The following is a 13081-nucleotide window of genomic DNA, read 5'->3' on the forward strand; positions in this document are numbered from 1 at the left end:
GGCTGATGGGAAACAGGAAATGGTCATGCATAATTACTGTTTCCCACCAGGGAGAGATAGCATGATGTCATTGAACTGCCTGACATTAATGACATTAATATACACATACACCATTTCCTGTCCCCGCAGACCCATACACACACAGTGTTTTTTTTGTATTTACTTGATTTATGCCCCCCTAGTTTCAGACCTTCTTCACCTCGCCTGGCTTAGTCCTCGTGTCTGTCTGCCTTATTCCCAGTGAGAGGTAAAGGGCCGTAGATGGACACTTTCTCTCTGATCTAATTTTAGCCTGCATCATTGAGTTGCATGTCGACATTTGTAAATGGATTTCTGAGGTCATGTGTTTTTGCCCGAGTTATCAAAGCAGGGTTTGTGCTGAGCGCTTCATTCTCTCAGTCAGTCATTGTTTGTCAAAGTACAATTGTTTCTCTGTGTGACTGTGTATGTTATGTATCTGCTGCTGGTCATGTCCAGATATCATCTGATGAAAGACTGAAGAGATTCCCATTTGGGGCTCTGCTGCAGTTATGGATTTGTCTAGGTATTATGATGCAGAACTGACCCATCAGTCTTTCTTTAACATGTGAAGAACATAAACTGGGAAGTGTGAAAACATGAAATTGATCAAAATCTGTCAGCTGAAGAGAAACATTAACAGAGTCCCACATTCAGTATTTGACCATGCAAGGTGTTTGTTTTTGTTTGATTTTACTCTGCCATCAAACAGCATTTTATTTGTTTTTTAGGATTCCTCAGAACAATCTGATGCATTACAACTGTCATATTAATGTTCATGAACAAGTTCTACAGACATCCTTGAGTAAAAAGAGGCACATTGACCCCAACATGTTGTAGTCACAGTAGCTCATCTGAGCCTGTGTGGGGTTAGGTGGGAGTTTCTTGCTGCCTCACCCGAGACAAATGTTTGACCTCTCACACGCTCCCAAAACCTAAACTTAGTACTGGCAAAGCCTCAGATATTTTTACAGATTCTAGTCACTGCAAGCAGGTCATTAATATCCACCGGCTGGTATTCATGCAGCGTCTCTTCATCTGATCAGAGACCGCTGGTCCGTGAGATCAGTTCTTCCTCTCTTTGATACTGCACTGATGTCACTGCATAGTAATAACTTTTTTTTATGATTTTTTTTTCCCCTTGCATTTACTGTATGTTATCATACTGTATATCATGTGCCTGAAAACATGCTCTCTACTTCGCCATTTCCCTGTGGAATAAAAAGCCATCTAAGTATCAACCCTAGAAACAGATATTTCTGAGCTGCAATCCCTTTAGTCCCTGCAGATCTCATGCTGTCTAAATGCAGAGGTCTTGCAGGGGCAAAGGCCAATTTGACAACAGTTAATCCCTGCCTGCATTGGGACAGTGAACCATTATCTTCTTGTGCCCTGTAACTGGATTGATGAATCTCGACCCCAATGATGAATTTAGGAGGAGAGGAAACATGAATTTTATTTGTTATGGGACAAAAAAAGTGCATGGAAGGCTTAGCTTCAATCCCCTGGTTTACCCTGCCTAGTTTGTAGTTATAGTCCTATTTTTTTTTCTATTCTTGTCTTTCTCATGTATCTTTATCTTTTATCCATTAATTCAATCAGTCTTTATTTGATTGCCCATTTCTTCCTTCCTCATGATAAATTTGATCATTTCAGCATTTCATTATCTATATATCTTTCCAAGAAGCAGTCAGCAGTTGAAATTTGCATGTGTGTGCATCTGTAGGTGAGTGTATGCGTGTGTTTGTTCAGCTGGAAAGTTGTTTAGGTAGCGTAAAGTACACCAGACGCATGTGGAAGGTGTGCTAAAGCTAACAGCACTTGCTCTCTTGTGATACAAGATACACAAGTCATGACTGAGGAAAAACACATTCCTCCACAACTGACCACACAACTCCCTGCTGAGCCCCACTCTGTGTGTCTGTGTGCTTCTGAGAGTGTGTGCAAGTAAATATTTGCGAAGAGTAATGAACCAACACTGTGAACTATATAATCTGTAATTTCATTTGGGACTTTAGGTTTATCATCCTGACTTTTAGTGGTAAATGTGAGTTTCTTTATTGGGCCACTTTTGTTTCAAATTAGATTAGAGGATTTGAGGGAGTTTTCTACTGCAGTGCAACAGCCTAAACTTGATAGAAATAGCCATGTTTATTTACTTATGGTGGTGATGTACATATGTTTTAGTCTGTATGCTGTGTGAGTGTTGTGTAGTGTCTTTGGCATCTGCTACAGTAAGTTCCAGTTCTTCCAGTGCTGTATGCCAGAAGCAAGCATGGTGTGTGCAGTAGAGGAGAAAGGGGGCTTTTGTATCACATCACACACACCCATTGCTCCCCACCAAGTCCTCCCCTCCTTCTTGGAACAGCATGTCCAGATCCTTACCCACAGCCATCCAGCCAGCTTCAATTCTACTGACTACAGTCCAAATCAGCACGCTCCCTTCCTAACTTCTGCACCCCAACATTCCTCCATACCCCCCTAGATGTTACCACAGAGCTGTATCCCCCTCTGTACCTCAGACCTCTCCTGAGCCATTGCCCATTCAGCGGTTAGGAGGAGCAGTACAGGTCTGAATAGGCACTCTGTGTGAGCAGGAACCAGTTAGATGCTCCGGTCTGAGCCAGCTTCCTTTGAAAAACAGCAGGCGTGAGCCAGGAGAGTGAGAAGGAGAAAACAGCAAGCCAAAGGTGTTGTTATTGGAACATCCACCTCGTTCCCTGCACCTTCCCTGTCTGCTTTCATTTTGTCACTCGCTTCCCTGTCCCCACTATCTCTGTCGGAAACTGTCTGATTATTTCACTCCGCTGTTCTCCTGTCTCTCTGCCTCTGTCTCCACTTTTTCCACACATTTTTTTATCTCCCCCTTCAGCATCACCTTTATTTAATCCTCCTGCACCCTTTCTGCTTTCATCTGAACATCCACAGACACTTTGGTTTTAGTTTAAGGCTTTTTTTTTTAGTGAAGAAAATTGGAGCCACTTAAGCTGTTTAAACTGAGACTGAAGGGATGATTTCAAGTCAGCAGATTGCATTTGAAGCTATGTTTGACTTATTGTGTTTACAAGCTCTCAAGCTCTGGTGTTTTCAAGTGGAGATATTTAAAATGATGTACTCCTTTGTAAAACATGTAATTAAAAACATCTGAACATGCAGTGGAGATGCAGCTAGTGCTGGAGGCTGGTTATCAGATGGTTGTGTGTGAACACACATTGTGTTAAAAAGAGCATTTGGTAATGTGTTTAATTAAGCCTGTAGATGTTGCTTTTGTTTCCGTCCATATGGATGCAGTTGTATTTGTGTGCTCTGTCGCTTGTAAGATCAAGTCTGCACAGTGTAAGTTATTGTGTGTTAGTTTATGGGTCGTGCAGTGCATTTATTGAATCATGTGTCTTTGAAGAGGTTTATGTGCAGTATATGCAGGGATTTTAAGTGTCCACAAATGAATTGAGTCTATTTATGTATGTCTGTCTCTGTTTTCTGATCTTTTCATCCATCTCAACAATTGTCCTATGCAGCGAGAGTGCCGTGGAACAAACAGTAGGTAGAAGTTCAAAGAGGTGGAGAACAAGCACGAAGCAAGAGACAAACAAATTACCTCCATCAAAACGATCCATTCCCGTGTGCACATTCCCCTGCAGTGGAGAGCATGAGTAGCATCACCAGCGTCACTGTAGCCCTAAAGAGTGCGTCTTTTGGTAGCAGCATGAGGGTGTGTTTAAGTAGCAAGACAGAGTGTTTAATTGAATCACTGCTCACTGCTGGATCCTTCACCATGAGGTGCAGCGTGCAGCTGAACTGGCGTCTGAAGCAGCGTCACTGGTGGGTGGGTGTATTTGGCAGGTGGAACAACTTTGTCAGGATGTGCAGGGCTGCTGTTTGACCATCTGAGAGTTCATTCTTCTTTCATTAATGACATGAGGGATTTCTTTACTCATTCGTTTATATGATGCAATGATGTTATCGTCTCCGTCTCCATGTCTAATTCTCACAGCGTCTGTTTGGCTTGGTTACATCATATAAATAGTTTGGTTGCTTTAATGTTGTTAATGATGTAATCAAAACAAAATATAAAGTGACTCCAAGCAAGCTGACTCGCTTGTGTTTTATGTGACTTATGTTGTGGTGTGACTAGTGCTGTTGGTGGGTGCGATCGAGGAGATGAATGACTGTGCTGTTTTAGGGGAAACCTAAATACAAGCTGTCACGGGGGAATTCCGGGGTTTTGAGGTGGGTCAGCTGAAGCTGGGGCTTAAAGCTGAGGTAGATCTGAGGGCCAAGGCCGCTGAAAGGGGCCTCTTGTTGTGGTACGAGGTGCTGATAGGCATGGTAGAGCTGTGCGTCCCCCCACCCCACCAAAAGCCCCCCCCCCCCCACACACACACACACACACACACACACACACACACACACACACACACACACACACACACACACACACACACACACACACACACACCAAAAAACAACAACAACAAAAAAAAACAGCCTCTTTGTCTCACCATGATGAGATCAGTGGAACAAACTCTAGCTAGATGATGTCATGTTTGATACTTGGGGTCAAAAGCTCAAGGTCACTCGCAACGCGGGTGTGTGATGTGAAGGGTGTATATAATACCCTTTGAGAGCTGGATGCATTTGGTATGAGCTGTTGTGTTGCTAACAAAATCTTTTCTTCTCTTTGCTCCGTATTTACGCGCGCGCGCGCGCGCACACACACACACACACACACACACACACACACACACACACACAGTATATACACACACCGCTTTGACTCTGATACCCTCTGTGTCCGACTTTGCCACTATATTAGTAAACCTATTTAAAAATAACTTGTTGAACCTTCCTTAGGTCATCAGAGTTGAATGGGTGTCCATATGTCAGTTTATGAGTTTCTAATCTTGTCACCTTCAGGAGATGAAAAGGTTAATACAGCTTATCTTTACTGGGACTGACCAAGAAACTGTACAAGGATTCCCATTGGTTATGAGGACAAGCATGGCTGAATAGGATTGGCTTAGACAGGTAGCTAACCAAAGTGAAGACCCTTATTAACTCCTGCAACACCAAGCTTCTCTGTGTCATTGGTCAGTATGTCAGTGGACACCCACTGGCTCTGGGTTATTATGTAACTCCACATGTAAGTTTATTGAGGACTGTTTTAGGACTACATAAAAAAAAAAGAACCACATACAGCTCATATAGGCACAGTTGGTGACCACAGCTGTCACTGTGTGATCCAAAAAGATTGACAGGCAGTATTTATGTATCTCTGAATATGATCATTGTTGCTTAATACTTCAGTATCATGAGACACTTACATCACATGTCTCATGATGTTTGTTAGATTTCACTTGTTACAGACATTTACACTGTTGTGGTGATAATGAATTTCATTTTTAGCGGTTTTGTGACTTCAATAAATTATACGCATATACACACTGTTTTTATAATCTAGATTTACAGGCTATTTATAGGATCAATAGTCTATAGTTGGTAAAGCACACTGTCACAAGAGGTGAAAAAATATCACCTCTTATTTGTAACATCAAACTTCATTGTAATGATGTCATATTTATTTGGAGTCAGGCTCGAGTCCCCTCCCAGCATGCTTATACAACAGTCATGCCCACGATCCGCTCTCCAGCACCTCAGGCTATCTGACAATGGAAGGAAGGCAAGGCCCTGTATGTTTCTTGGTCCTTGCGTAAGACAAAACCTCAACAGGCACATAACAATATGGACACAGTTTCTTATACACGAGGCACAGTTCAGCAGTGAGACTAAAGGAGACAAGTGAATGATCCTGTTTTGAGAGCTTGTCATACTCTCTATTAGCCAACAGGGGGCTGGTAGACTAACCATCTTGAACACCAGTGAATTATTTGCTCCCTCCAGGTCACATGTAAAAACAAGGCAGGTATTGTATTGTAATATGATTTATGTGAAATACAAATGAAACAGGCAGCAAATGATAGATAAATGCCTGGTATGACTGCACAAATAGTAAAAAAAAAAAAAAAGTTTGAAGGGAGGGTTATCCAAATGGACTTATTATACCATTTCATTACAGTGCATCTACCTCGCCCAATTTGTTGCCTATAAATGAAATGTAAAAATTATCATTTTCTTTCAAATATCAAGCCAATCTCAAGCAGTGGCTTTTACATTCAAGTTATGTACTTTAGAGTAGTGTAATCCACATATGCTATAATGTAAAGCTAAATGACTTCAGTGATTATAAATAATTTTCCACCATAAGTTTAAAAGTAGTTTAAAAATATGGCGCTCAAATTTATATTGTCATTCTTGGTGCCTTCTAGTAGAAAACCTGACGCTCATCCATGTGCGTCAGTGGTTTCTTTGGGTCAGTCTATGGGAAATTACCCGGAGACCCTTATCCAAACAAGAGGTTGTGAAAAAAGCGTGTTAAATATGCGAAAGAGAAACACAAGCCTGTCCCTCAATAACTACCGTCAACAAATGCACCAGATTCAGATCTGCACAAACCAAACACAAGTGTGAATTCTGCTTATTTGCTGCACAGTTATTCCTGCAGGCCATAATTGGAATGATTTCATTTTTATTGAAGCTCATGAAAAGATTACAAATTAAACAGAAATGGTACAGATACATGTTCTTGTCAGACATGTTGCTATACGAAAGGCTCCTCTATCTACATCAGGAAGGAAGGGATCCTAAGGACGCACAGTTGCAGCAGAGAGGAAGACAATTGCTTGTTTGGGAAAAAGAACTGTTGTTGTCTGAGAGTCAATAGGAAGTGCTCGAGTCTCAGAGGGAGAGGGCTGAGTAGGTTAGTCTGGCTGGAGGAATGTCATCATCCTGTGAAATGCAGTGTAATGACACTGGGAATGATGCTATCATTCAGCTAGCGAGTTTTGCCGCATCAAAAATACTGAGGGTGATGTGTCTTATCTTCTATCCAGATTCCTTAAATATGCCACTAGACTCAGTATATGTATTGTAATTTCGTCAATACTGTATTCTTATTTAATTTGTGCACATGAATAGTTCAATCCACCACTCTTTTGTCTGTTAATTCAGAGCATCTTTGTGTTGGTGTTTTTACTCACTCAGTTCCCAGTGTGAACTGAGAATGAAAATTTACCTTTGACAGCACTTGTGCGACTTAATCCCTGCAACCTTAATCTAATTAACTAGGATATTTACAGCTCTAAGTCCTATCTTATCAAGGCCCATCTTGTTTTTGTTTCATACTCGCACAAAGAAAATAACTAACAGAGTGTGATGGGTTGAAGGTAAATTTCAGATACTGTATGACATTGTTAATATTCTTGTTGGTATTTGATGCTTTTGGCTTCTGTGGGAGTGTCCTCTGCTCCCTGCAGTGCACTCCCTCAGCAAGAGGTAAAGAGCTGTATTCACTGAGCCTGATTATGTGCCATTGCCCCATTGACATGGACGTTGTTGCTCTGTTTCTATTTGCCAAGGCTGCCCACAGACAGACACTCTCCTCCTCCATTACGATCCTCCCACATGTCATCTGCTGCATCTCTGGACTGTGTATCTCATTCTGCTTCTCAACTCACCCACAAACACACAACAAAACAAGTGCTGTGTTTTGTCTTCTTGTCCCGAGATTGAATGTCCAAAATATGTCCTGGACACTCCATTATTAGTTTTCCGGTGTGGATATCCTGGAGCCCAACTCTCTGTTAGCTGATTCACCCTAACCCCTGTTTTATTCCCACACCTAATTCCAGCCGGACTCATCTGTGTTTTCTGTTTCCGTCTGCCCACAAATCGCTCTCATACATCACCAGTTGACAAGGTGACGCGCTCCGCTGCACATCAACTTCTCAGTGTGCCCATATGGGCCAAGCAATAAGCAGAGGCAGGCACGGAGAAAATGCAGAGCTAGACCGATGCCGATTTTTGTTTTGCCTGGAATGATAAGTTGTTCTGTCAGTAGAATTACATGCATACATCAAGTTACTGCCTGCTAATGATATTTGTGCACACTGTGGTTTCTTCACATTGAACATTTAGACTACAGTTAGATTGTGCACAACCTTGGCAAACAAGTTATCTAGAAATCTGCTGGTAACAGTGACTGTTGTACATTCTTTGTATTTAAATTGTCTTCAGAATATTCCGACAGAGACATATTTATCAGCGCAGAGTGGTCTGCAGCATCTCTACAAATGAAATTACCTCTCTAGATTCCTCATCTGAAATAGCTGCCTCATTTGCAGCTACAGGTCAACTGCCTGCATGCTGAAATTGTTTTGTGAGATTGCAGCAATTATTTAATGAAGCTTGGTTTACTCAATGTATTAAAAGTAGGCCTATGCTTCTTGACAAACTCAGAGATAATGGATTCTGACACTATTCTAACTGCTCTTTTAACTCACTGAAGCAAGGACAGAGATGTTTTGCATGTATTTTGCAGCAGTGAAAACAGCATATTTGACAAGTGCCTGGTGAAAAAAGTTAACTCAACTTAAAAAAAAGAAAAAGGTTTTTTTTTTCCACTGTGGGCGGTGTATAGGCAGCGGCCACAGTGGATTTTTACACTGGCACACTTGCAACCCACTTCAAACTCAAGCCAAACTCTGTGCTGCCAAATCCTTCTTTTGTTAGTTTCTCCCAAATAGCTTTAGACCATTTCAGGCATTTTGTAAGATTTTGGAGAGACCACATGGGAAAAGAAACTCTGAATATACACATCTGTGTACTATAGCCTACTACATTTAAATGATACCAACAAACTCCTGAACCAAACATCGACTACATCATCTAATGAACTGTATGTCTGGTGAATAATGCAGCAGGATGATGACACCGTTCTTAAAAACTGCTGCCACCGTTCCTGCTGAAGGACCCGTGGAGGTCTCTGGGCACCGCATTCAGAGCCGCTGTCTTAAATGACAGTTCACTCCTCTCCGCTTCCGCGCAGCTCCACGCAGATTAGGGACACGCACACACACACACACACACACCCGCCTCCTCAGAAACCGCTCTCGGTCGGCCCATCAGTCGGTCAGTCTTTATCCTTCCTTGTGCTGGTGATGGCGTGTGTGAGTCCGGACTGAAGCATTGGAGCGATACTCGAACCGAGACGACGATGACGATATTAAAGACGACACAGATGGTTTCAAACATGACCGCTATCGTTCCCAAAAAGAGTGGGGCTCGTGATTCCTGCGCGGATCTTTAAACTTCTGAGGCCAATAAACGACCGCTATTTTGGATTTTTCGGTGGATGTCTCATTTTGCCTTTAAATGGAGGTGCCTCAAAGGGAAAACTGAGTTAAGGTCTCTTTTACGTCGTGTGTGTGTGGGACGCTGAACGGACCGTGCAGTTGCGTAAAGCCCCCGTGCTGCCAGTTTTGGAGAGTTGGGAAACGGAGTGCTCCTCTTTGAATAGGATGAACAACTCAAGGAATCAAAGGGTAAGGTTTGTTGTTTTGGTCACTGCAAAAATATTCAGAGAACTTACCCTTGAAATGAAATGGAAAACGTGCAGCTAATGCACGTCACACTTTGGGTTAATTCGTCACGGTCAGATAACGGACCATGGCGACCAATGATCATAGTGAGCCATAAATCAGCGGTTTTGTAGACATCAAATTGAGCTCAGTTGATTGAAGCAAGCCTTCTCTGATAACGTGCTGTTTACTCTGTTAACGTGCTGTTTACTCTGTTAAAAAAAAAGTTAGGGAGTTTGGTGAGAACATATCACAAATTGTGCCAGTTGTGTATGACTGGTAGACAGTTGGAACAGGAAACAGGCATAATTCGTTTCTTGTGGGCATAATGACCTAACCATTAATAATAGCTACTAATGATTTATCTATCTATTTATTTATCACCTTAAATTTCTCTTTTTGAAGTAAATTGTGGCATTAGCAGGAGGATAGTGCCTCTTCATTTTATATTGTCTGTTTACACAGTGACATATCACCCTGCCTCTCTGAGTTGAAACGTTGTGACAACTGGGATATTACTGCAATAATGACTTGCGTCTCCCAGTAGTCATCAACCTTTCCCTTCCCTTGTGAGGAAATCTTTCCTACAAACCTTGAGCTGGCAGCACAGAAATAGCCTCACTTAAGTGACTCAACACTGGTGAGAAGATGCCTTTACATGTGAGAATATTTTGTATTTCATATTTTTCCACATCAGTGTGATGATAAAGTATCGTGTTTGTGACAGGCAGATGTTTGGGCTCTGTGCATGCCAGTCCAAATATCAGAGACATGGATATCATATATTTGCATTTCTGTTTCAGGAAGCAGAGTAAAGCCCACTAAACCTTGTAAAAATACTCAAATTAAAGGACGGTTACCAGAAATTGTTCCTCTCAACATGTTATGCCTTTAAGAATAATGGCCAGAGAGCCTGACTGTGTTTGACAGCCAGTCATTCTGGTTTCTCAGTTTGACCAGCACTGGTAGCTCTGACCGCTTCCTGTAATCAACATTTCTATCACTACTGAAACTCTATCCGTGTACAACAACCAAATGACTCAATTCAGCTTTCTCTTTCTAAAATGCTTTCACTTTTCTTAATGAAAAGCTGCTTCCTGACATGTGTCTGTGTGTGCATGAGAGAGATGGAGCTAGAGTTTTGATTTAAGCTCATGTTGATTTCAAAGGTCACCTGCATCAGAGATTGAAAGAGCAAGGCAGATGTGATCTTTCCAATTCTGGAGTACAGCCTGCGCTTCTGTGTGTGTGTCTTTATTTGTGTGTGTGTGTGTGTGTGTGTGTGTGTGTGTGTGTGTGTGTGTGTGTGTGTGTGTGTGTGTGTGTGTGTGTGTGTGTGTGTGTGCAGTGCACAGAAAGCTCAAAGTGGTGTGTGTTCATTTTGTCCCTACTATTGTTACAACCACAGCCATCTCTGATCATTAGTACTGAAAAGGTCACTGATGTACCAGAGCTGCTCCTTAGTGTGACCACGTAGCTTTTCTCAATGTACAGTGTTCCTGATGTGATTCAGATGCTGCAGTTAAACTGATTGTCTTTGCTGTTAAATGCATTTCTGGCTGGGTTTGTGTTGCGTTTGCAGTTCTACAAGGAGGAGAAAAGTCAGCATCCTGTGTCAGTTCACTAGCCATGGAATCCTTTGGCCCTTGTCTTACAATCAATAACCACTTACTGCAGAGGAGCTCTCTGCAGTCAAGTCTCTGTCCGTCCATCTTTAGCTTTCTGTCTCTCTCTTTCTCTGCCTATTTATCAAGATGGGCATCTCCAGTGTCTGCTTGCATTTGTCTGTTTTCCCTCCTTCTCTTCTCTCGCAAGCCTTCATTCACCTCTGCAGTCACGTGTTTTTTTTTTTTTTTTTTGCTGCCTCCTCTGTCCCTTCGATGTGCTGCTCTGTGCCTGCAGTAGAGGTCACCCTGTTTTCTCTGCTGATGTTGGCCATTGCTTTTTCCCAGAAGGTAGCTGCGAGGACTGAAATAGGTAGGACTTCCTCAGCTTGAGAAACACAGGAGAACTGCAACCTATTACTCTATGCACTGCACGGCATGACAGCAGCTGTGGAGGAGGACTGTGTGTGTGTGTGTGTGTGTGTGTGTGTGTGTGTGTGTGTGTGTGTGTGTGTGTGTGTGTGTGTGTGTGTGTGTGTGTGTGTGTGTGCGCGCTCCTCTCTCCTCGAGCCAGTTGTCTAAGAAGTAGTAAGAAAAATGAGCCACTTATACCCTGCTCCGCCACAATATTGCCTTGCTGCCCACCCAATTATATTTCTTTTAACTCAAACTTATCCATACCCACTCCTTCTCTCTCCTGGGGTTTCTTTCTTTCTCGCTGTCTTCTTGCCAGCTTTGGTCCTCCTCTCCAGCTTTTACATTTTGGCTTCATGACTCAAATACACACTAAGCAAAGCAAGTTCAAGGCAGTGCTTCCTTAGTAATGTTTGGTCCTATTTTTATTTCTCCTTTGAGAAGTAAGTGTTGTGGCAGGCACAGTGGCAGAGTTCTCAATGGGTTTGTCCTGACATGAGTGGCTCAGAATGAAAGAGAAGGGAGTGAGAGGCAGTAGTGGGGAGAAAGGACAGATAGGCTTGATGCAGGAGAACAAATGTGTGTATTGTATTGGGTTAAAATACATTTGTGCAGCAGCGGAGAGATGGTATGGCTTGATGATGCAGGTTCAGTAGATGAGGACGGGAGTGATAGTCCAACAGAGGACAGGCAGATAAACAGACAGACAGACAATTAGAGCGGAGTGACGACTTGACGATGCAAAGAGATTGTCAGGAGATTGATGGTCATGGAGGAAAGAGCTCAGTCCCACAGACAGATCATCAGACAAGCAGCTAATGCAGAGCTGCTGGCAGCGGATCACAGTCAGACTCAATTCACATCCATCTATCATGTCAGTCTGAGGAAGCAGATGCTGAGCTGTCAGCCATTTGTACACTCCTGTTTGATGGGCTGTTTAATACCCGTTACCTGTTGTGTATGTGGTTTGTGTGTTTTCTTCATTTTACTCTGCATCTACGCTGCCAAAATGTGATTAGGTTATGTTTGTTTAGAGTAATTGCTCTTGTGTTGCTGATGTGAGCGGAGCCACAAAATGCATGCACACATACACCCACTAGATCTGTGGAGATCTCATGTAATGGATAATCCATCCCAGCCAGCCTTCACCTTGCTCCCATGATGAAATGCTAGCATGGCCTTATAGAATCGATGATAATAATGTTATCAAAAATACAGCTTTACTCTCCCTTACACACAAAAAACACCCTGCACACTACATTCCACTCACATGATACCTCCAGCAAGGGTTGAGAAGAGGTGTTGCAGGCAGTACAGTTTGTGTGTGCGAAGCATATGTGTGTCCGAGGACACTAAATAGCTCATGACGTTGCTTAGACGGAGAATGTGAAAAGGGAGTGGTCTTCACATGATGACAGACCTCTGTTCTGTATTTTAGACCACACTAGAAAAATTGGGGCCATATGGGCCAGTGCTGATATTCTTAGACTGACTGGCCCACAAACAATATTAATATTTACTCTGTTGCTCCACCTTTTTATTTGCGAGTTGACAACTGCATCTAACTCT

At 42.5% G+C, this 13081-nt stretch overlaps 1 protein-coding gene across 4 annotated transcripts in view; it reads left to right on the top strand.

The window, feature by feature from the left end:
- rtkna (rhotekin a) overlaps positions 1–13081 on the top strand; it is a 56734-nt gene that overhangs the window by 21600 nt on the left and 22053 nt on the right. Inside the window, exon 1 of one of the 4 annotated variants that reach the window (XM_069699842.1) lies at positions 8854–9458. The exons of the other annotated variants lie outside the window; for them this stretch is intronic. Within the exon in view, the coding sequence (XP_069555943.1) occupies positions 9435–9458 (24 nt within the window). The 5' untranslated portion in view covers positions 8854–9434. Of the gene's footprint in view, positions 1–8853; positions 9459–13081 lie in introns of those variants that run through there. 4 annotated transcript variants of the gene reach the window in all.

Source organism: Brachyistius frenatus, unplaced genomic scaffold, assembly GCF_029030835.1.
Source record: "Brachyistius frenatus isolate BFR_SWC_R1_liver_20210118 unplaced genomic scaffold, ASM2903083v1 Contig_31, whole genome shotgun sequence".
NCBI lineage: Eukaryota > Metazoa > Chordata > Actinopteri > Embiotocidae > Brachyistius > Brachyistius frenatus.